The following is a 24974-nucleotide window of genomic DNA, read 5'->3' on the forward strand; positions in this document are numbered from 1 at the left end:
TAGTGCAACCGTGCCTCTTGAACTGACGCTGCTGCTAGCTAGCTGGCATTTCAGTGCACGAATGTAAATGGAAAGCGAGCTTCCGGGTGTCCGGGGGCGCACAGGGACGAGCCTCACTGCAATTAGCGTACGATTCGCGTAGTGGAATTTGATAGGCGATTGGGCCCTTAAAAACAAACAAACAAAAAATGGGCCATATCCGCAACCAGCATGCACTTATGAGCCAGGCAGGTATGCATGAGGAACGTGAACAAACGCATGCATGGCATACCAATACACAAAAGCTTGCACGCAACATCGGCCGCATTAATTTCGTTTTCGGGCGCGGCTTCTTCGCATGAATGCGCGCACCGTTTTGCAACGAACACGCATTTTGTTTATTTTTTTCCCCTCTCTCTTCTTGTTCGTGCTCGAACGCGCGCAATACTTACCATATGCATACCAAACTAGGCACCACCTCGCACCGGCAGCCCACCACAGGCACACACAAAAAAATATTAATAATAAAAAATAACAACAAAACAGACAGACCGAGAGGGTACGGTTGGAGTACGTGGTCTCGCGTGCTCCCGTGCCCGAAGCAAACATGTAGGTGGTCCTGAGAAGGACCGTTTTGTGTTGCTTGCCTGACCGAGGCTGCGGCGCAGACAGCGGCCGAACTTAGGCGCTCTCGCCACGGATAGGCCGGGCCAGCTGGATGTCCTTTGGCATGATGGTAACACGCTTGGCGTGGATGGCACACAGGTTGCTGTCTTCGAAGAGACCGACCAGGTATGCCTCGCTGGCCTCCTGAAGGGCCATCACAGCCGAACTCTGGAATCGGAGGTCGGTCTTGAAATCCTGAGCGATTTCCCTCACCAAGCGCTGGAACAGCAGCTTGCGGATGAGAAGTTCGGTCGACTTCTGGTAGCGGCGAATTTCACGAAGGGCCACGGTTCCAGGCCTGTAGCGATTCGGTTTCTTAACCCCTCCTGTGGCAGGTGCACTCTTGCGAGCAGCCTTGGTAGCAAGCTGCTTACGCGGAGCCTTCCCACCGGTGCTCTTACGGGCGGTTTGCTTGGTCCTGGCCATAGCGAACGGAGCGAGCGTCCGAAGTCGTCGACTGCCGGAGTGAAAATGACCCCTGCGCCGCGCGCGTCGTGCTTCGCCGCACTACTCTTCTCCTCTCCAACTCACCCGCCGATTGGCCAGCGCCGGCACAGCCGTCTCGGGCGGTGCGCGCGCCGCCGCCGTTCGCCAGGATGCTGGAGGAGGCACGTTTACGCGCGGGCGCCTTGTTCGCGGCTAAGGAAAGCACATTCGCAGGCGGTTTAATTGAGTTTAAACACGACAGCATGCCGCGCTGTTCTCTTTCGTTTCAGCCAACACCACAATCTCGTTTATACCGCCGCGCGTCGCCAATTGCCAGTGCCGAGTGTGAGACCACACCACTAATCTCGACAGTGGTTAGCGCTCCACGCCCAACGCCATCGGGGCTGTTATCGCGATCTCCGCGCGACGCAGATGGGTGGCATGTTAAGGCTACATTATTGCTTGTCCACTGCCTTGCTTTGATCATGCTGATGCTCGTTTCACGAACTACAAGTGCGCGCCACGGTGCCTTCTCGAGGGGCAACTACATCGTGTTTTGGCCGCACTCGGCAGCAAACCGTCTCGCATGTGCACACATGCCAGTACCGCACTTTCCCGTCCACGCACAGAAGAACGCGAGGCCCGCATGCGCCTCACAAGATTAACGACAAACTCACGTATGGACTACCAGCACCACTTCAGAGTTGCAGAGAAAACGATGCACTTCCGCTCTAAGAGCGAATTTGGAATACAATATTGACAGGTGTTGAACGCGCGTTAGGAGACCTGGATAACTAATTGGGGCCTCAAAACTGTGGATAGGCAAGCGGTACTTCCATATGTATGAAGGGTCCTTAAACAATATGTCAAGGTAGCATCAACCAATGCTTCGCAGGCGCGATCCCAAGCGCGGCTTCCCCGTGCCACGTATTCGGTGCGCAGTTTTCGCACTTGCAAGGGACACCATGTTTTGACAAACAATCATCAAACGCAACACTTTGCTCCATACAGTGCGTACATTTCGTCAGCTAGCTTTTTCGATTGCATTCCCGCGCGCAACTTCGCCACAGGATCGACGGCATCGATGTCATGTTATAGCGAAGCTCCAGCTCGGCAGCCGCCGGGAGAAATCTATTTCCTCGCCAACTAATTCACCGAATTTGGTGCGCTAATTACGAGTAAAAGAAAATGTTCAAATGCCGCGCCTGCAACAGCACGATTTTCAACTGATGCCGAGCGCTGCCTCTTTTTTCTTTACTATTTTTTTCTCAGTGATTGTGGCAAACTGTGAAATGGAAGAGAGAACAAACAGTTCAACTGTGCGCTTTAAAGCTCTGTCACACAGCAATGGCACCGGATTTGGAAATTCTGTTAATTGCACAAGGCGATATGTATAAAGGGAACACAATTTATACGCCTCGATAAGATATACCAGTCATGTGTGAGTATGACTTTTACAATAACTTCACAGACATCACAGGCGTTTTCGATGGGATAAAATTTTTTAGACAGAACTTCCGTGAGTAGTTGCGTGCAATTCACACGATCGCGGTACCGCTTTGTATTGTTGAGATATGAAACTTTGTACTTCTTAACCTGCCAGTACTCGTGCATTATGGAAGGGAAAAAAAGAGAGAAAGAGAGACGTCACCGCACCACCACACATTTTTCTCAGATGGAACAAGAAGCTTGTTTACATGGCTGCAGTAGTTCTCTCGTGACAACCCGTTGTTTTCTCTTGGGTGTGTTCCGACGCCTTACTTAGAGTTCACCTCCGAGCTACACGCACGACCGGTATGACCTCATTGCGCACTGTGTACGCCTTGCTTCGTCCTCGGCTATTCCCTTTGCACGCGCATGCCAGTGACTTCGTAGCAGTAATCATTACATAGACAGAAAAGAAATAACCAAAATTTCCGCGTTTCTTCAAAGCAAGAGGCCCGTACATTTTCTCTGACTGTTCCTTCCCCATTTGTTTACCTGTTTAGCCATCACCTCACTTTGCTATATACATCAAGGCCATAGGCGCAGTTCCCGGTGGCTTCGTGGGACGAATGTAAAACAATAGGCGCGAGCTTGGCTTTCATTAAACGCAACACGAATGCGAAATCCGTGCAATGACGACGGCCGGCGTGTGTCAGCTTCCTTTACCTTGGCTTGGCGTGCCAATATATGTGCCATGAGTGAGGGAGCCGGTTCGAATTCGGAATTTTTCTCTACAGCAGCTTGCACATTCACGATGTTCCAGGGATGCAGCGTCAGGAGGTAGTCTTGTGCACTTTGGCGCGTCCATGCCATGGCATTACGCAACCGCCTCACAGCGCGTAATACGCCGGACATAAGCTGCCACAAGGAGAAATGTTCACATGTAGGACAGGTGGCTCCCTCTGGCGGCGAAGAGTTCGACAAATACGTGATGCACCGCTCAAATCGCCCATCGGGCGGCCGCTCGTCCCTCTCTCTCTTTTTCCCCCGTTCTCGCGGCGTGTGGCATACACAAATACATTGCTCGAAAAAGTTTGTTTTCTTTAAATACAGCGCGTGTCCAGCACCCGCTTCCTTACCGATCTAAGTATATGGCGCGAACAAGGGTCGCCCAGCATCGCCTACACGCACGCATGACGAAAGGGCCAGTCGTACAGAAATAACGAGAGAAAGTGAGTCTGCACTGTGCAAGCATATTTCTGTTTCAGTAAGCACACTTCACCGTTCTGCTCCTTTATTTTATTTTCCTCTTGTTTTGGGCAACTCAGCGGTGCATTGTCTTGCAAGAAGAGCCACGTTGGCCTCGAACCAACTGCTTATCACCTATAGCGCGCTGACAAGAAATGCCACTGTAACCCTGTACACAAGTATGAAAACAGCACGCGCCTCGGTGTCTACCGCGCGCACCCTCGTCCATTTGAATACAACGCAGTGAGCCCGGTTCTAGCGACAGCTACCTAGCTAATCTCACCTTTGCATTCATTTGCGTCGCTCAAAAGTTACACAATTGTGAATCGCACGGTGGTAGTTTACGGCCGCCCAGCTCGTAGGGCAAGAGGGCTGGCTCGTTATTGTTTCTCCGACGCACGCAAACCAACGAAGCCATGCGAATGCCGCTCAGACACAGCGTCGCGCGTAGGCTCAATCATTTAACGCTTGCACTGGAAAGAACAAATAACCGCCGTCTGTAGAAAACTCACTTTCAGCTGTTACACACTGGCCCGTGCCCGGCAATATTTTCCTCGCGCTTTGCTTCACTGCGTACCCACAGGAGCTATTGTTGTGAAATATGGGGCTTAACATATAAAACTTACTTAACTTAAATGCGCCCGCTGACCGTCACGCTCGGCGTATGTATGTAACCGAGTGCTACTGCCCGGCTCATACTCTTCTCTAAGGGAGTAGAAGAAGCGAGCCATTTCAAAGCGACAAAAATGCGCATCGACGAGCTTACGATTACCTCTGTCTTTTAATCATCAGTCCACTCTGGTTGCCTCAATCAGGGTCCAACCAAAGGCGACAACTGAGCTGCACGAACGACCGCGACGTCGCAACTCGGACAGACTGAGGGCGGGTGAAATGGGAGCAACACAACACACAGTGGCGAGCGCAAATGCAATCGAGCAAAGCTCGCTATGCGAGGGCGAAAAACAATGCTACCACACCTTGTGAATACATGCGGTTGCGCTCGCTCACCTGACCAAAGTTTACCGCGCGTGTCTCGTACGGCCGAACGCGAGATAATGGCATGCAAAAGAGGGTCAACGGAGCAGGAGATCGCAAATCCTGCGCATCACTGCCGAAGCACCAAGTGGGTAGCCCTGAAGAGGGCTGTTGGGTTCTTCAGAGGAGCTGATGCGCTGCTTGCAGACGACGCCGCGCACGCGTGCTGCTTAGCCTCCGAAACCGTCGAGGGTGCGGCCCTGACGCTTGAGGGCATACACCACGTCCATGGCTGTCACGGTCTTGCGCTTGGCGTGCTCAGTGTAGGTGACGGCGTCCCGGATCACGTTCTCGAGGAACACCTTGAGCACACCGCGTGTCTCCTCATAGATCAGGCCAGAGATACGCTTGACACCACCACGGCGAGCGAGGCGACGGATGGCTGGCTTGGTGATGCCTTGGATGTTGTCACGCAACACCTTACGATGACGCTTCGCGCCACCCTTGCCGAGCCCCTTGCCGCCCTTGCCACGTCCAGACATCTCGGCTGTTGCTGCTGCTTCGAAGCGAGTCAGGAAAGCGAATGCCGCGTCCTTGCGCCGCGACTGAGCGAGGAAGCCGCGCCGAAGGGCGAGGAGGTGAAACGCGCGCCGATTGGCTCACGGGCAGCGCGGCCTCTCTTCGCGAGTGAGTCGCGGGTGGCAGCACTGAGCCCTGCTTAGGCCACGCACTGAGTTCACGACGTGTGGCTTCGCAACACAATCGCGGAGTTCACTTTTTTTTCTTATGTTGTTTCTTTTTGGCATTTCTGACTGCAACGTAGGCTGATGTTCAACCCGCCTCCCTCCTTCTTTTGCTCAACTCGCCAAGAGAAAAACAAACGTGTCAACAATGTTATTGTGCTATGTTGCACGCACCCACTGCTCGTTTCGCGCCCCAGGAACAAGTTTATTGTCTTCTCATAATTATGATTACTCGTTCTATTCACCGGTAGCTCGGCTACGCTTTCAAGTGCACCCTGGTCATTGCCGCAAAGCACACCGTGCGCACAGCTTCAAATTCCGCCACGCCAACATCCTTCACTTGATCACTAGTCGCGAAACAGGGCGCGTTCATGCTCTGTTCGCCTCAGGCGTTTCAAATTTCGCACGCCGGCACCGCTGACTGGTGCCTACACGACCGTCAAATTTCGTCGCGATAGCTTACGTAGCCTCGTAGATAACGTCAGCGAAATCAGCCTAAGACGCGCGCGCGAGCCCAATTCAGCATTCTAGGGGACGGAAGAGAGCGAGGGAACTGTTTGCGCCGCTCCTCACTCCCCCCTCTCCCATCGCCCGTACGAAGGCAGCTACGCAGGGCGCGCGCGGAACCGCTAGCTATGCAGTATGCGGAGAGCGCGCGCATCTCTTCTTTTCCCACTTCAAAGTCACTTACTACTGCTACATTTGTAATAACAGTGTAAAATTTCCCCTTAGGCAGTGCTGCTTCGTGAACGTGCGCACCCATTTCCGCTCGCCAGCCACCGCTACAGCAATGCGGCTCTGAATTTCAGTCCGGAGCACTGCTGCATACGTGCGGGCGGCCGCCGAGAGGGCATTCTAGTAGACGCAGCGACCGATGGCATTAGTTCTGGCAGCCATAGAGGCACACCTCAGGGCCCGCAAATGCGCGTCGAACGACAAGAAGAAACAAAACGGTAAAAAGAAAAAAAGGAGGGATGAGGGCTGCCTGCTTTTAAAAGTTGCGCTACATCAGAATTAAGTAAATGTGCAGCAACGACCGCCTCATCATCCTCGGTGTGTGAAACACGCGCCGTGGTAATTAGTGCATGCAGGCGAACGTGGCCGCTCGCGCAGAGTCGCCTCACGCGCCCCATACTTGCTTTGTGTGTGTTGTTGTGCTGAGCCCCGTGGCGTTCCGTGCGGTTCTGCTACAAAAGTTATAGCACACGCGCTGTCCGACCGCGCACGCCGCGTGTTTGAAAACAAGAAGTAGTAGTAAGTGCCGTTGAGATGGTAAAAGAAGAGTGCAGTACCGTAGCTGTCTCTCGCTTAGGAGGTCACCTCAACAGTACTACACGGGGGAGGGTAAGGAGAATAAAGGAGCCAAGAGAAACAAAGAATAAAGAGGACGAGCGGAAGGCCGTGAAGAAAAAAAAAGAGAGAGAGAGAAGCGTGAAACGGGGCCTATGGCAGCTTGGTGAGGTTCGACGACTCAAAGAACTCAATGAGCTGGGAAGGCTCCTTTGAGTAAAACCGCAAAACCCCTAGGAAACGAGAAAGTCCTCAGGACGGGCTATGGGGAGTCCAAGGCGTCGATTAGGATTTCACGAGCTGAGAGATATATGCAGTGCATATATCTATAATAAAAGTGCATATATCATATAAAAGGGACTCTCACGGGCCGATAGTCCCTTTTTGTGTGTGTTGTTGTGCTGCGCGCATGCCGTTGTGTGCGTTTCTGATACAAAACTTTCAGCACACGCGCTGTCGCAATGAGAATACGACAGCGCGCGCCGGGTGCGTGTAAACGAGGAAGCGTCGAACAGAGGGAACGGACGGAATTGTCGAGATTCTCACTACATCCCAATGCCAATGCAGACACTTTGGGTGGCTCTGAGAAGAGCCGTTGGGTATTGGCTGCGCGGACGAGCGCTCGGTCGCCTACTTGGAGCTGGTGTACTTGGTGACGGCTTTGGTGCCCTCGGACACGGCGTGTTTGGCCAGCTCTCCGGGCAACAGCAGATGCACGGCAGTCTGGATCTCCCGGCTCGCGATGGTCGAGCGCTTGTTGTAGTGAGCCAGACGGGACGACTGCGCGGCGATACGCTCGAAGATGTCGTTCACGAAGCTGTTCATGATAGACATGGCCTTGCTGGAGACTCCAGTGTCCGGGTGCACTTGCTTCAGCACCTTGTAGATATACATGGAGAAGCTCTCCTTCCTGCGGCGCTTCTTCTTCTTCTTGTCGGTGGCGCGCACGTTCTTCTGCGCCTTGCCGGCCTTCTTCACGGCCTTACCGCTGGGCTGGGGAGGCATGTCAGTAGCCGAGCAAACGAGATCGGAATACGCGCGACCGGTCGCGCGCGCCGCGTTTTTATCGCGGGAGGGTGGTGTTCACGCGACCTCGCAAAGCCGCGCTCGCCATTGGTCCGCGCGGCTTCTCTCCCTTTTCCTCGCGCTTTCCTTTGGGACCGGCGGCGGCGAGAGCGGCGACGGCGCTACGAGCACGGCTCAAATCGCTCACAGATCGCCACTGTGCAAGTCGTTGTTACTCAGTCTGACAGCAACACTGCGATGCCTCCCCAGGTGCTGTGGATAGGTGCTGTGGTGGCGTGATTTGTGCGTTCGAGCTTCGGTGCTATCGATCCCCTCCACGTGGGCCCCTCTCGGATGGTTGGATAGGATTACGGTGTGGATTCTTCTAGACTCCAACCTGCTGTCTTCGATTCGGTGAGGTGTTCCGGTGGCTCTTTTTTGTCCTTGGTTTTTTCCAGTGTTTAGCTGAGGGTTTCTAGCTTCCTACCTTGTGTAGTGTTAGCTTAAACTTCGGCTAGGCGCGGGCGCCACGTGGTTTTTACCGCGATGGTGGCCCCTTCGCGGCTTCGGCCGCTTACGTTTTTCGGGCGAGTTCCGAAAGGCGCGTCCAATGTAGATGTTTGCAAGGCGCTCGTAAAGCGCTTTTCCTTGAACGACCTTAAGGCAGTGCAGGACTTTGGTGTAGGACGGTTTGAGATAACGTTTAAGAATAAGGCCGCGGTTGATCGCTTCTCAGCTGATCCCGCTTTGAAGGTTCGGGATGTGGAAGTTCGTTTTGAGTATAGAGGTGTGCGTGTGAAGTTGGTTAGGATGTTTGGCTACCCCGCGGATCTTCCGGACCAGGCTCTCGTCTCCGAGCTAGAGGTCTTCGGAAAGGTTCACGGGATCTCCGAAGAATGCGTGCCCGGTTTCCCTGCCGTTGGCACCGGAAACCGGCGCATTCGGATAGAGATGGCGCGGCCCGTTCCTAACCTTCTTCGTGTAGGTGAGCGTGTCGTTCAGTGTGAGTACGAGGGTGTAGTCAGATTGTGCCGTAGGTGTAACATGGCAGGACACCACGCCGCCGCGTGCGACACGCCTCAGTACGCACGCTGCAGGCAGTTTGGCCACGCGTCCTGCGACGCGGCGTGCGTACGTTGCGGCGGCGACCATGCGGTTTCGGCGTGTAGTGTCCGCACCTACTCGTCAGTGACCGCGAGGCCAGAACAGCAGAAACCTGCCGTCGTGGAAGCGGTTACTTCGCCGGTAGCTGATACGGTTGCTGCCTTAGAGGAAGGAGAGAGCCAGGGCTCCTTGAGCGTGGTCGATGCCGCCGAGCGCGGCAGCGATTCCGTGGACGCTACCGAGGTCGTTCCCCCTTCCGTCACGGCAACGTGCGAGGGGGCAGCGAGCGAGGAGGCTGAAGCGGCGGTCGCTGTCGCCTCCGTGGCGGGTACGCCTCTCGCTACGCCGGTCGCTATCTCTGGCGCGTCCGAACCGCTGACACTGCTCGTCGGTCGAACCATAAGCGTAAGAGCCGGCGCGCACACCGCGCTGGCTCATCCAGACTGGCCCTCCAGAATTTAAGCGCAGTGCTGTTGAAACGTCCGATTCTGATACTGAGGTCCCATCGGACGCGGAGGGTTCTCCTCCTTGTCCCAATTGCGGATGGGGACGTTGCGAATGCTCGTTGCTCTCAGACAGAACCTATGAGTCTACTGATGAGGGGTCCCCCACTTTGGAGACCCTCTCATAAGTAGTCTTTGCTTATTTGTCACTAGCGGCAAGTATTACCTAATACTAGCCTGCTCTTTATTTATTTTCCTAGCTCTTTTTGTCTTCCTTTGTTTCTACTAGCTCTTAGCTAATCTTTCTCCCTTAAAATGGCTTCTTCTCTCACCATAGCTACCTTTAACTGTCGTGGTTTGTCGCGTGCTTCTAAGCAGTTAGAGGTTATTAATTTGGCTAAATACAAAAAGGTAGATATTCTTGTGCTTCAGGAAACTTATATTCATAGGCTAGGCCAGATCAGCCACTTCGACCGGATTTTTCGCACTCGGTCTTTCTGGAGTTATGGCGCGACGGGCAGTCGAGGTACGGCCATCGTTTTGATGCCGAATTTCGACTGCCTTGTTATTCGCCATGCCAGGGATTCCGAGGGCCGCGTCTTGTCGGTGGACCTTGATTGTGGCATTCGAATTGTTAATGTTTATGCTACAGCCCGGTCTAAAGATCAGAGAGAGTTTTTCGCTACATTAGAACCCTACTTGGTAGGTCCCTCTCGGCTAATCCTTGTAGGCGACTTCAACTGTGTGTTAGAACAGGTTGATCGCATCCCGCATAGAGGGACTCCAAACCAGAAAGATAGGCGTGCAAATGTTGTACTACGAGAGCTCGTCGACGGGCTGGGACTTGTCGATGCTTGGCGTGTGCTTCGCCCTGGTCAGTCAGGAATGACTTGGACAGGAAGAGGAATTCTTCTTATGCATTATGCAGTATGCATTTTTCTTGGTTAACTCCTTCTGCTCTTAGCGACCACAGCTTCCAAATTCTGCGGTTCGCCCATTCTAGCATAATCCCGCAAGGGAAGAGACCGTGGCGTCTGAATCCACGTCTTCTAAAAGACAGGCAGGCAACCGCAGAGGTATCGTCCATTCTTTTTCGATCGCTGCACAATAGAGCGAATCTAAGTGGTACAGAATGGGATGACGTGAAGGTCAGAGTGCGTGAGTGCTTCAGGTCTTGGGGCAAGCGTCGAGCGCGCGAGGAGCGTGAGGAGATTAAAATCGTCTCCGACGCGATCCTCCTGCTCTCGAGGCCACTGTCCGGCGGTCCTGGAGTTGCTTCGGCGCTGGCCTCACTCCGAAAGGAACTTCGGATTCTCCTGCAGCGACGCTGGGATGGCTTGAGGGCCACAACCCGAGCAGAGCTGTGGGAAATGGAAGCGTGGTGCAGCAGAAACGTCCTACGTAAACATCTCTCAAGGAAGAGCACAACTCTTTCCTCCCTAATAGATCCAAGCGATGGTAGCATAGTCGATTCACCAGATGGAGTTCTTGCAATGGCGAGGCAGTTTTACATGATCTTGTATGCCGAACCAGCTGCCACTCCAACTGCATTTCCTTTTGCTTCGCCAGCTGAGCCGCCGCAAGTGTGCGACTCAGCCATAGATGAGGACGAGCTTTTTTTGGCATTGAAGTCTATGAAGCGTAATCGCAGTCCGGGATCCGATGGTCTGACAGTCGAATTTTATGTTAAATTTTGGACACTGTTAGGGAAGCCATTCACATCACTGGTGAACCGGCTACTCAGTGAAGGGACTTTGTCAGCGTCTCAACGAGAGGGGTTAATCACTCTCCTTTGTAAAGACGAGTCGAGGAGCTCCGATCTGAGAGCATGGCGTCCAATCACACTTCCGAACTGCGATTATAAGCTCATAGCAAAGTGCCTGTGTATGCGACTCACACCAGTGCTCAGCACTGTTTTGGGTGAATACCAGGCATGTTGTGTCCAGGGGCGCTCTACTCAGCTTCACGGTATAGCACTAAGGGACCTTCTCCTGTAGGCAAATACCAGGAAACTTCCAGGTATTCTTTGCTCCTTCGATCAGGAGAAGGCTTTCGATATCATTAGCCATAGGTACTTTTTCCGTGTTTTGTAAGAGGCTGGTTTTAGTGTGGGTTTTAGACAGATGATCCAAGCTTTGTATTCTCGACCGACTTCTGCTGTTCTCATACGAGACCGCCTCTCGGAGCCGTTCATTGTGGGACGTGGTGTGCGACAGGGGGACCCGCTCTCACCTGCCCTCTACGTACTCGCTTTTGAACCGCTTCTGCAGAGGTTGTCTTGTGACAGCAGAATTGGCAGGTTCTTACTTCCACCAGGTTCCCCCCCGGTTGCACTCTTTGCCTATGCAGACGACTTGTCCATTGTCGTCCCAGACGAAGCATCAGCTTGCGACGTCCTGGAGGTCATGGACAGTTACTGCGGGGCGAGCGGTGCAAGGTTGAATAGGTCGAAAAGTGCAGCAATGTACTTGAACTCCACTCTTTCCAGTCCGCAGCCCGTTCATGGTCTCCCCGTGAAAACGCGGCTGCGGATTCTAGGCTTCCAGTTCGAACCAGATGGTCTCTCTCCCGAAAACTGGCAACAGGCTAAGGAGAAGCTTGAAGCCAGGGTTCAGGAATACAGCGCGTTGTCATGCCCTTTGACTGCTCGAGCGACAATCCTTCGCTCACTTCTGTTTTCCTTTCTGACGTATGTGGCGTGTGTGTCTCTTATTCCAACCCGAACCAAGCTTATCTTGGAGAGGGTCTTGTTTCGCTTCCTCTGGAAGGGTACAACTGGTTGTGTAGCTAGCCAGGTGCTCAAGTTGCCCAGAGACAAGGGAGGACTCGAAATTCCCGACCTGGGCGTCGTGGCTACTGCACTACACGTCAGTTGGACCCAGGTCGCTCTTAACTCGGATATGCTCCTAACTCGAAGCTTAACTTCCTTCTTTCTTAGCACCCGACTCCGCTTGTTCTCGCAGAGCACATTTTCCCACTGTGTTCCTCGTTCAGGTACCCCGTCCACCATTTATGCGGCGGCTGCCAACTCTTTGGTAAGCCTCTGCAAGGTTCACCCAGGCATCGACGTAGTTTAAGCTCCACTCCAAGAGTTAGTGGATATCCTCACCCCAGGACTCCCCCCACATTGCCAAATGTACGACCTGTCGATTCACAGGCCAAACTGGAAGCTCATTACAGCCGGTTTCCTCGAGGCCAGGCGAGCCACCTTTGTGTACCGCCTGGCGCGAGGGTGCCTGCTGTTGAGCTACAGGTCCTTCACAGCCATCCCGGCTCGTGGAGTGTGTCCTTTCTGTGGCGCTCGTGAGGACTCAGTTCGTATCTTTACGCAGTCTTTGCTTCCTGGAGCTCTTCTCCAAAGAGTTGCTAGTCTATTTAGGCTCCCAGGCGTTCCTTATGAGACAGTCCGATTTTTGCACCCTTTGCCCAATCAGGCGATCAACCACTTCGTGCTTCTCCTCGCCGAGTGCTCATACCAAGTTTGGCTGGCACGCTGCGATGCAATTTTCGGGGGGTCGGGCACCGGCCCTTCACGAAGTGCTTGCGAAAGCACGGAAGGAGGTCTGGTTCCACCTCACCCGGGAGCGGCACCGCTTGGGCGAGAAGTTTCTCGAAGTGTGGGCTCGTCCTGCCGTGATTTTTGACGAGTCAGGTGGAAAGCTATCCATTAAGTTATGATGCATGCTCGAAAGGTCGCACGACTCGGCCGTGTGCGCCAGTCGATCTACGGGGTTTTGTTTGGCTCAGTGGAACCCAGAGCTGGAACCGCTGGTGGTGCACCCTCAAGTGGTCGCGCTGCTCCGCGGACGGCTTTGGTGGTCTCCATTGTTGTATGCCTTGACCTCTTTTGCATCAGGGCAGTCCGAGGGTCAGTCAGGCTTGTGCCCTGCAAGACCGACATGGCTGTTTGTGTGTTGAGTGCAGTCCCTCAGTTGGGCTGCACCACAACAGCCCCCTTGTCCGGGAAGGACCGTTGGCCCGAACCAAGTCCCCCCACCCAGTCAGCCCGGGTTGAGGGGGAGTACCGGGGTCAATGTATCGAATGATGCTTGGTTGATGAGTACATGAAAGCTCTGGGACGCGGCGCCCCTGGTTGCCAAGTCCTCTTCCCATCTGACAACGGTACTCAGTCTACGCATCAACAGCACCAGCATGTCCGGACGTGGTAAGGGCGGCAAGGCGAAGGGCAAGAGCAAGACGCGTTCCAGCGGCGCGGGTCTCCAGTTCCCCGTGGGCCGTATCCACCGTCTCTTGCGCAGGGGAAACTACGCCGAGCGCGTCGGAGCGGGCGCTCCCGTCTACCTCGCGGCCGTCCTCGAGTACGTGGCTGCCGAAGTGCTCGAGCTCGCTGGCAACGCAGCTCGTGACAACAAGAAGACCGGGATCATCCCCCGCCACCTGCAGCTCGCCATACGCAACGACGAGGAGCTGAACAAGCTGCTCTCTGGCGTGAGGATCGCGCAGGGCGGCGTCTTGCCCAACATCCAAGCTGTGCTTCTCCCAAAGAAGACCGAGAAGAAGGCGTAAGCGAGCTCCCAGCCGCCGGACTACAGTCGCGCTCGTCGCACAACCCAACGGTCCTCGTCAGGACCACCGAAATGCATGTGACGGCAGGGTTTTGCTTGGCAATCCCGTTCTCTGCGCCCGTTTCCCTCTGTTTGAATTAGCGCAACCGTGCCTCTTGAACTGACGCTGCTGCTAGCTAGCTGGCATTTCAGTGCACGAATGTAAATGGAAAGCGAGCTTCCGGGTGTCCGGGGGCGCACAGGGACGAGCCTCACTGCAATTAGCGTACGATTCGCGTAGTGGAATGTGATAGGCGATTGGGCCCTTAAAAACAAACAAACAAAAAATGGGCCATATCCGCAACCAGCATGCACTTATGAGCCAGGCAGGTATGCATGAGGAACGTGAACAAACGCATGCATGGCATACCAATACACAAAAGCTTGCACGCAACATCGGCCGCATTAATTTCATTTTCGGGCGCGGCTTCTTCGCATGAATGCGCGCACCGTTTTGCAACGAACACGCATTTTGTTTATTTTTTTTCCCCTCTCTCTTCTTGTTCGTGCTCAAACGCGCGCAATACTTACCATATGCATACCAAACGAGGCACCACCTCGCACCGGCAGCCCACCACAGGCACACACAGAAATATTAATAATAAAAAATAACAACAAAACAGACAGACCGAGAGGGTACGGTTGGAGTACGTGGTCTCGCGTACCCCCGTGCCCGAAGCAAACATGTAGGTGGTCCTGAGAAGGACCGTTTTGTGTTGCTTGCCTGACCGAGGCTACGGCGCAGACAGTGGCCGAACTTAGGCGCTCTCGCCACGGATGCGCCGGGCCAGCTGGATGTCCTTTGGCATGATGGTAACACGCTTGGCGTGGATGGCACACAGGTTGCTGTCTTCGAAGAGACCGACCAGGTATGCCTCGCTGGCCTCCTGAAGGGCCATCACAGCCGAACTCTGGAATCGGAGGTCGGTCTTGAAATCCTGAGCGATTTCCCTCACCAAGCGCTGGAACGGCAGCTTGCGGATGAGAAGTTCGGTCGACTTCTGGTAGCGGCGAATTTCACGAAGGGCCACGGTTCCAGGCCTGTAGCGATGCGGTTTCTTAACCCCTCCTGTGGCAGGTGCACTCTTGCGAGCAGCCTTGGTAGCAAGCTGCTTACGCGGAGCCTTCCCACCGGTGCTCTTACGGGCGGTTTGCTTGGTCCTGGCCATAGCGAACGGAGCGAGCGTCCGAAGTCGTCGACTGCCGGAGTGAAAATGACCCCTGCGCCGCGCGCGTCGTGCTTCGCCGCACTACTCTTCTCCTCTCCAACTCACTCGCCGATTGGCCAGCACCGGCACAGCCGTCTTGTGCAGCGCGCGCGCCGCCGCCGTTCGCCAGGATGCTGGAGGAGGCACGTTTTCGCGCGGGCGCCTTGTTCGCGGCTAAGGAAAGCACATTCGCAGGCGGTTTAATTGAGTTTAAACACGACAGCATGCCGCGCTGTTCTCTTTCGTTTCAGCCAACACCACAATCTCGTTTATACCGCCGCGCGTCGCCAATTGCCAGTGCCGAGTGTGAGACCACACCACTAATCTCGACAGTGGTTAGCGCTCCACGCCCAACGCCATCGGAGCTGTTATCGCGATCTCCGCGCGACGCAGATGGGTGGCATGTTAAGGCTACATTATTGCTTGTCCACTGCCTTGCTTTGATCATGCTGATGCTCGTTTCACGAACGGTGCCTTCTCGAGGGCCACGGTGCCTTCTCGAGGGTCAACTACATCGTGTTTTGGCCGCACTCGGCAGCAAACCGTCTCGCATGTGCACACATGCCAGTACCGCACTTTCCCGTCCACGGAAAGAAGAACGCGAGGCCCGCATGCGCCTCACAAGATTAACGACAAACTCACGTATGGACTACCAGCACCACTTCAGAGTTACAGAGAAAACGATGCACTTCCGCTCTAAGAGCGAATTTGGAATACAATATTGACAGGTGTTGAACGCGCGTTAGGAGACCTGGACAACTAATTGGGGCCTCAAAACTGTGGATAGGCAAGCGGTACTTCCATATGTATGAAGGGTCCTTAAACAATATGTCAAGGTAGCATCAACCAATGCTTTGCAGGCGCGATCCCAAGCGCGGCTTCCCCGTGCCACGTATTCGGTGCGCAGTTTTCGCACTTGCAAGGGACACCATGTTTTGACAAACAATCATCAAACGCAACACTTTGCTCCATGCAGTGCGTACATTTCGTCAGCTAGCTTTTTCGATTGCATTCCCGCACGCAACTTCGCCACAGGATCGACGGCATCAATGTCATGTTATAGCGAAGCTCCAGCTCGGCAGCCGCCGGGAGAAATCTATTTCCTCGCCAACTAATTCACCGAATTTGGTGCGCCTAATTGCGAGTAAAAGAAAATGTTCAAATGCCGCGCCTGCAACAGCGCGATTTTCAACTGATGCCGAGCGCTGCCTCTTTTTTCTTTACTATTTTTTTTCTCAGTGATTGTGGCAAACTGTGAAATGGAAGAGAGAACAAACAGTTCAACTGTGCGCTTTAAAGCTCCGTCACACAGCAATGGCACCGGATTTGGAAATTCTGTTAATTGCACAAGGCGATGTGTATAAAGGGAACACAATTTATAGGCCTCAATAAGATATACCAGTCATGTGTGAGTATGACTTTTACAATACCTTCACAGACATCACAGGCGTTTTCGATGGGATAAAATTTTTTAGACAGAACTTCCGTGAGTAGTTGCGTGCAATTCACACGATCGCGGTACCGCTTTGTATTGTTGAGATATGAAACTTTGTACTTCTTAACCTGCCAGTACTCGTGCATTATGGAAGGGAAAAAAGAGAGAAAGAGAGACGTCACCGTACCACCACACATTTTTCTCAGATGGAACAAGAAGCTTGTTTACATGGCTGCAGCAGTTCTCTCGTGACAACCCGTTGTTTTCTCTTGGGTGTGTTCCGATGCCTTACTTAGAGTTCACCTCCGAGCTACACGCACGACCGGTATGACCTCATTGCGCACTGTGTACGCCTTGCTTCGTCCTCGGCTATTCCCTTTGCACGCGCATGCCAGTGACTTCGTAGCAGTAATCATTACATAGACAAGAGAAAAGAAATAAGCAAAATTTCCGCGTTTCTTCAAAGCAAGAGGCCCGTACATTTTCTCTGACTGTTCCTTCCCCATTTGTTTACCTGTTTAGCCATCACCTCACTTTGCTATATACATCAAGGCCATAGGCGCAGTTCCCGGTGGCTTCGTGGGACGAATGTAAAACAATAGGCGCGAGCTTGGCTTTCATTAAACGCAACACGAATGCGAAATCCGTGCAATGACGACGGCCGGCGTGTGTCAGCTTCCCTTACCTTGGCGTGCCAATATATGTGCCATGAGTGAGGGAGCCGGTTCGAATTCGGAATTTTTCTCTACAGCAGCTTGCACATTCACGATGTTCCAGGGATGCAGCGGCAGGAGGTAGTCTTGTGCACTTTGGCACGTCCATGCCATGGCATTACGCAACCGCCTCACAGCGCGTAATACGCCGGACATAAGCTGCCACAAGGAGAAATGTTCACATGTAGGACAGGTGGCTCCCTCTGGCGGCGAAGAGTTCGACAAATACGTGATGCACCGCTCAAATCGCCCATCGGGCGGCCGCTCGTCCCTCTCTCTCTTTTTCCCCCGTTCTCGCGGCGTGTGGCATACACAAATACGTTGCTCGAAAAAGTTTGTTTTCTTTAAATACAGCGCGTGTCCAGCGCCCGCTTCCTTACCGATCTAAGTATATGGCGCGAACAAGGGTCGCCCAGCATCGCCTACACGCATGCATGACGAAAGGGCCAGTCGTACAGAAATAACGAGAGAAAGTGAGTCTGCACTGTGCAAGCATATTTCTGTCTCAGTAAGCACACTTCACCGCTCTGCTCCTTTATTTTATTTTCCTCTTGTTTTGGGCAACTCAGCGGTGAATTGTCTTGCAAGAAGAGCCACGTTGGCCTCGAACCAACTGCTTATCACCTATAGAGCGCTGACAAGAAATGCCACTGTAACCCTGTACACAAGTATGAAAACAGCACGCGCCTCGGTGTCTACCGCGCGCACCCTCGTCCATTTGAATACAACGCAGTGAGCCCGGTTCTAGCGACAGCTACCTAGCTAATCTCACCTTTGCATTCATTTGCGTCGCTCAAAAGAGTTACACAATTGTGAATCGCACGGTGGTAGTTTACGGCCGCCCAGCTCGTAGGGCAAGAGGGCTGGTTCGTTATTGTTTCTCCGACGCACGCAAACCAACGACGCCATGCGAATGCCGCTCAGACACAGCGTCGCGCGTAGGCTCAATCATTTAACGCTTGCACTGGAAAGAACAAATAACCGCCGTCTGTAGAAAACTCACTTTCAGCTGTTACACACTGGCCCGTGCCCGGCAATATTTTCCTCGCGCTTTGCTTCGCTGCGTACCCACAGGAGCTATTGTTGTGAAATATGGGGCTTAACATATAAAACTTACTTAACTTAAATGCGCCCGCTGGCCGTCACGCTCGGCGTATGTATGTAACCGAGTGCTACTGCCCGGCTCATACTCTTCTCTAAGGGAGTAGAAGAAGCGAGCCATTTCAAAGCGACAAAAATGCGCATCGACGAGCTTACGATTACCTCTGTCTTTTAATCATCAGTCCACTCTGGTTGCCTCAATCAGGGTCCAACCAAAGGCGACAACTGAGCTGCACGAACGACCGCCACGTCGCAACTCGGACAGACTGAGGGCGGGTGAAATGGGAGCAACACAACACACAGGGGCGAGCGCAAATGCAATCGAGCGAGGGCGAAAAACAATGCTACCACACCTTATGAATACATGCGGTTGCGCTCGCTCACCTGACCAAAGTTTACCGCGCGTGTCTCGTACGGCCGAACGCGAGATAATGGCATGCAAAAGAGGGTCAACGGAGCAGGAGATCGCAAATCCTGCGCATCACTGCCGAAGCACCAAGTGGGTAGCCCTGAAGAGGGCTGTTGGGTTCTTCAGAGGAGCTGATGCGCTGCTTGCAGACGACGCCGCGCACGCGTGCTGCTTAGCCCCCGAAACCGCAGAGGGTGCGGCCCTGACGCTTGAGGGCATACACCACGTCCATGGCTTAAGTGTTTCCCCCAGAGCAAAAAAAACAGAAAAAGAAAAAGGGGGAGGCCCGCACCACCTTGCAGTATAACGGGCTTAACGCCAATTATAAGATAAAAAATGAGGGATCATCACGAGAGATGATCCATAGGAAATTTGGATATAAAAGCCAATATTTAAAAAAAAAAATTCGGAGCTGAAGCCAATGAAATCAGTGAGGAAGTAGTAGAAGACGAAGTAAGTCGCCAGGATTAGCAGCACATAGCGACCTGGTGCAGGCTCCTTTAGGGTGTAATGAGCCGAAGGCTCCGGCAGTGATGCGCGATCATTGCGAGGCTGCAGCTTTATTGCAAGTCAGTGCGAATAGAGTTCAGTCGGCACCGGTGGTAGTGTCTCCCGCCGGGTGTGCCAAGGGACGGAATGCGGAGCCCGGTACATTGCCGCTCGCCAAGACAGAGGCAGGGTCCGGAGTAGGCAAGAACGGGTGGTGACCTGGAGGAACTGGTGGTGACCTGGAAGCGTGCTGGTATGTTGAGAAGAGAGAATAGTACGCGGCAGGAGAAGGATAGGAAAGTCCGTCCATGGCTGTCACGGTCTTGCGCTTGGCGTGCTCAGTGTAGGTGACGGCGTCCCGGATCACGTTCTCGAGGAACACCTTGAGCACACCGCGTGTCTCCTCATAGATCAGGCCAGAGATACGCTTGACACCACCACGGCGAGCAAGGCGACGGATGGCTGGCTTGGTGATGCCTTGGATGTTGTCACGCAACACCTTACGATGACGCTTCGCGCCACCCTTGCCGAGCCCCTTGCCGCCCTTGCCACGTGCAGACATCTCGGCTGTTGCTGCTGCTTCGAAGCGAGTCAGGAAAGCGAATGCCGCGTCCTTGCGCCGCGACTGAGCGAGGAAGCCGCGCCGAATGGCGAGGAGGTGAAACGCGCGCCGATTGGCTCACGGGCAGCGCGGCCTCTCTTCGCGAGTGAGTCGCGGGTGGCAGCACTGAGCCCTGCTTAGGCCACGCACTGAGGTCACGACATGTGGCTTTGCAACACAATCGCGGAGTTTACTTTTTTTTCTTATGTTGTTTCTTTTTGGCATTTCTGACTGCAACGTAGGCTGATGTTCAACCCGCCTCCCTCCTTGTTTTGCTCAACTCGCCAAGAGAAAAACAAACGTGTCAACAATGTTATTGTGCTATGTTGCACGCACCCACTGCTCGTTTCGCGCCCCAGGAACAAGTTTATTGTCTTCTCATAATTATGATTACTTGATCTATTCACCGGTAGCTCGGCTACGCTTTCAAGTGCACCCTGGTCATTGCCGCAAAGCACACCGTGCGCACAGCTTCGAATTCCGCCACGCCAACATCGTTCACTTGATCACTAGTCGCGAAACAGGGCGCGTTCATGCTCTGTTCGCCTCAGGCGTTTCAAATTTCGCACGCCGGCACCGCTGACTGGTGCCTACACGACCGTCAAATTTCGTCGCGATAGCTTACGTAGCCTCGTAGATAACGTCAGCGAAATCAGCCTAAGACGCGCGCGCGAGCCCAATTCAGCATTCTAGGGGACGGAAGAGAGCGAGGGAACTGTTTGCGCCGCTCCTCACTCCTCCCTCTCCCATCGCCCGTACGAAGGCAGCTACGCAGGGCGCGCGCGGAACCGCTAGCTATGCAGTATGCGGAGAGCGCGCGCATCTATTCTTTTCCCACTTCAAAGTCACTTACTACTGCTACATTTGTAATAACAGTGTAAAATTTCCCCTTAGGCAGTGCTGCTTCGTGAACGTGCGCACCCATTTCCGCTCGCCAGCCACCGCTACAGCAATGCGGCTCTGAATTTCAGTCCGGAGCACTGCTGCATACGTGCGGGCGGCCGCCGAGAGGGCATTCTAGCAGACGCAGCGACCGATGGCATTAGTTCTAGCAGCCATAGAGGCACACCTCAGGGCCCGCAAAAGTGCGTCGAACGACAAGAAGAAACAAAACGGTAAAAAGAAAAAAAGGAGGGATGAGGGCTGCCTGCTTTTAAAAGTTGCGCTACATCAGAATTAAGTAAATGTGCAGCAACGACCGCCTCATCATCCTCGGTGTGTGAAACACGCGCCGTGGTAATTAGTGCATGCAGGCGAACGTGGCCGCTCGCGCAGAGTCGCCTCACGCGCCCCATACTTGCTTTGTGTGTGTTGTTGTGCTGAGCCCCGTGGCGTTCCGTGCGGTTCTGCTACAAAAGTTATAGCACACGCGCTGTCCGACCGCGCACGCCGCGTGTTTGAAAACAAGAAGTAGTAGTAAGTGCCGTTGAGATGGTAAAAGAAGAGAAGAGTGCAGTACCGTAGCTGTCTCTCGCTTAGGAGGTCACCTCAACAGTACTGCACGGGGGAGGGTAAGGAGAATAAAGGAGCCAAGAGAAACAAAGATTAAAGAGGACGAGCGGAAGGCCGTGAAGAAAAAAAAGAGAGAGAGAAGCGTGAAACGGGGCCTATGGCAGCGTGGTAAGGTTCGACGACTCAAAGAACTCAATGAGCTGGGAAGGCTCCTTTGAGTAAAACCGCAAAACCCCTAGGAAACGAGAAAGTCCTCAGGACGGGCTATGGGGAGTCCAAGGCGTCGATTAGGATTTCACGAGCTGAGAGATATATGCAGTGCATATATCTATAATAAAAGTGCATATATCATATAAAAGGGACTCTCACGGGCCGATAGTCCCTTTTTGTGTGTGTTGTTGTGCTGCGCGCATGCCGTTGTGTGCGTTTCTGATACAAAACTTTCAGCACACGCGCTGTCGCAATGAGAATACGACAGCGCGCGCCTGGTGCGTGTAAACGAGGAAGCGTCGAACAGAGGGAACGGACGGAATTGTCGAGATTCTCACTACATCCCAATGCCAATGCAGACACTTTGGGTGGCTCTGAGAAGAGCCGTTGGGTGTTGGCTGCGCGGACGAGCGCTCGGTCGCCTACTTGGAGCTGGTGTACTTGGTGACGGCTTTGGTGCCCTCGGACACGGCGTGTTTGGCCAGCTCTCCGGGCAACAGCAGATGCACGGCAGTCTGGATCTCCCGGCTCGCGATGGTCGAGCGCTTGTTGTAGTGAGCCAGACGGGACGACTGCGCGGCGATACGCTCGAAGATGTCGTTCACGAAGCTGTTCATGATAGACATGGCCTTGCTGGAGACTCCAGTGTCCGGGTGCACCTGCTTCAGCACCTTGTAGATATACATGGAGAAGCTCTCCTTCCTGCGGCGCTTCTTCTTCTTCTTGTCGGTGGCGCGCACGTTCTTCTGCGCCTTGCCGGTCTTCTTCACGGCCTTACCGCTGGGCTGGGGAGGCATGTCAGTAGCCGTGCAAACGAGATCGGAATACGCGCGACCGGTCGCGCGCGCCGCGTTTTTATCGCGGGAGGGTGGTGTTCACGCGACCTCGCAAAGCCGCGCTCGCCATTGGTCCGTGCGGCTTCTCTCCCTTTTCCTCGCGCTTTCCTTTGGGACCGGCGGCGGCGAGAGCGGCGACGGCGCTACGAGCACGGCTCAAATCGCTCACAGATCGCCACTGTGCAAGTCGTTGTTACTCAGTCTGACAGCAACACTGCGATGCCTCCCCAGGTGCTGTGGATAGGTGCTGTGGTGGCGTGATTTGTGCGTTCGAGCTTCGGTGCTATCGATCCCCTCCACGTGGGCCCCTCTCGGATGGTTGGATAGGATTACGGTGCGGATTCTTCTAGACTCCAACCCGCTGTCTTCGATTCGGTGAGGTGTTCCGGTGGCTCTTTTTTGTCCTTGGTTTTTTCCAGTGTTTAGCTGAGGGTTTCTAGCTTCCTACCTTGTGTAGTGTTAGCTTAAACTTCGGCTAGGCGCGGGCGCCACGTGGTTTTTACCGCGATGGTGGCCCCTTCGCGGCTTCGGCCGCTTACGTTTTTCGGGCGAGTTCCGAAAGGCGCGTCCAATGTAGATGTTTGCAAGGCGCTCGTAAAGCGCTTTTCCTTGAACGACCTTAAGGCAGTGCAGGACTTTGGTGCAGGACGGTTTGAGATAACGTTTAAGAATAAGGTCGCGGTTGATCGCTTCTCAGCTGATCCCGCTTTGAAGGTTCGGGATGTGGAAGTTCGTTTTGAGTATAGAGGTGTGCGTGTGAAGTTGGTTAGGGTGTTTGGCTACCCCGCGGATCTTCCGGACCAGGCTCTCGTCTCCGAGCTAGAGGTCTTCGGAAAGGTTCACGGGATCTCCGAAGAATGCGTGCCCGGTTTCCCTGCCGTTGGCACCGGAAACCGGCGCATTCGGATAGAGATGGCGTGGCCCGTTCCTAACCTTCTTCGTGTAGGTGAGCGTGTCGTTCAGTGTGAGTACGAGGGTGTAGTTAGATTGTGCCGTAGGTGTAACATGGCAGGACACCACGCCGCCGCGTGCGACACGCCTCAGTGCGCGCGCTGCGGGCAGTTTGGCCACGCGTCCTGCGACGTGGCGTGCGTACGTTGCGGCGGCGACCATGCGGTTTCGGCGTGTAGTGTCCGCACCTACTCGTCAGTGACCGCGAGGCCAGAACAGCAGAAACCTGCCGTCGTGGAAGCGGTTACTTCGCCGGTAGCTGATACGGTTGCTGCCTTAGAGGAAGGAGAGAGCCAGGGCTCCTTGAGCGTGGTCGATGCCGCCGAGCGCGGCGGCGATTCCGTGGACGCTACCGAGGTCGTTCCCCCTTCCGTCACGGCAACGTGCGAGGGGGCAGCGAGCGAGGAGGCTGAAGCGGCGGTCGCTGTCGCCTCCGTTGCGGGTACGCCTCTCGCTACGCCGGTCGCTATCTCTGGCGCGTCCGAACCGCTGACTGGCGCGACTGACACTGCTCGTCGGTCGAACCATAAGCGTAAGAGCCGGCGCGCACACCGCGCTGGCTCCTCCAGACTGGCCCTCCAGAATTTAAGTGCAGTGCTGTTGAAACGTCCGATTCTGATACTGAGGTCCCATCGGACGCGGAGGGTTCTCCTCCTTGTCCCAATTGCGGATGGGGACGTTGCGAATGCTCGTTGCTCTCAGACAGAACCTATGAGTCTACTGATGAGGGGTCCCCAACTTTGGAGACCCTCTCATAAGTAGTCTTTGCTTATTTGTCACTAGCGGCTAGTATTACCTAATACTAGCCTGCTCTTTATTCATTTTCCTAGCTCTTTTTGTCTTCCTTTGTTTCTACTAGCTCTTAGCTAATCTCTTTCTCCCTTAAAATGGCTTCTTCTCTCACCATAGCTACCTTTAACTGTCGTGGTTTGTCGCGTGCTTCTAAGCAGTTAGAGGTTATTAATTTGGCTAAATACAAAAAGGTAGATATTCTTTTGCTTCAGGAAACTTATATTCATAGGCTAGGCCAGATCAGCCACTTCGACCGGATTTTTCGCACTCGGTCTTTCTGGAGTTATGGCGCGACGGGCAGTCGAGGTACGGCCATCGTTTTGATGCCGAATTTCGACTGCCTTGTTATTCGCCATGCCAGGGATTCCGAGGGCCGCGTCTTGTCGGTGGACCTTGATTGTGGCATTCGAATTGTTAATGTTTATGCTCCAACCCGGTCTAAAGATCAGAGAGAGTTTTTCGCTACATTAGAACCCTACTTGGTAGGTCCCTCTCGGCTAATCCTTGTAGGCGACTTCAACTGTGTGTTAGAACAGGTTGATCGCATCCCGCATAGAGGGACTCCAAACCAGAAAGATAGGCGTGCAAATGTTGTACTACGAGAGCTCGTCGACGGGCTGGGACTTGTCGATGCTTGGCGTGTGCTTCGCCCTGGTCAGTCAGGAATGACTTGGACAGGAAGAGGCATTCTTCTTATGCATTATGCAGTATGCATTCTTCTTGGTTAACTCCTTCTGCTCTTAGCGACCACAGCTTCCAAATTCTGCGGTTCGCCCATTCTAGCATAGTCCCGCAAGGGAAGAGACCGTGGCGTCTGAATCCACGTCTTCTAAAAGACAGGCAGGCAACCGCAGAGGTATCATCCATTCTTTTTCGATCGCTGCACAATAGAGCGAATCTAAGTGGTA

The 24974-nt window shown here is 53.9% G+C and overlaps 2 protein-coding genes across 2 annotated transcripts; both read right to left on the bottom strand.

Moving 5' to 3' along the window:
• Nucleotides 1-660: 660 nt before the first annotated feature.
• Nucleotides 661-1071, bottom strand: LOC142588981 (histone H3-like). Its single transcript, XM_075700776.1, has one exon. The coding sequence runs from the start codon at nt 1069-1071 to the stop codon at nt 661-663; it is 411 nt and encodes a 136-aa protein (XP_075556891.1).
• Nucleotides 1072-14627: 13556 nt separating this feature from the next.
• LOC142588982 (histone H3-like) lies at nt 14628-15038 on the bottom strand. Its single transcript, XM_075700777.1, has one exon. It carries the CDS (start codon nt 15036-15038, stop codon nt 14628-14630), a length of 411 nt encoding a protein of 136 aa, XP_075556892.1.
• Between the last annotated feature and the right edge of the window lie 9936 nt (nt 15039-24974).

The sequence above is a fragment of the Dermacentor variabilis genome, chromosome 7, assembly GCF_050947875.1.
Source record: "Dermacentor variabilis isolate Ectoservices chromosome 7, ASM5094787v1, whole genome shotgun sequence".
Taxonomy (NCBI): domain Eukaryota; kingdom Metazoa; phylum Arthropoda; class Arachnida; order Ixodida; family Ixodidae; genus Dermacentor; species Dermacentor variabilis.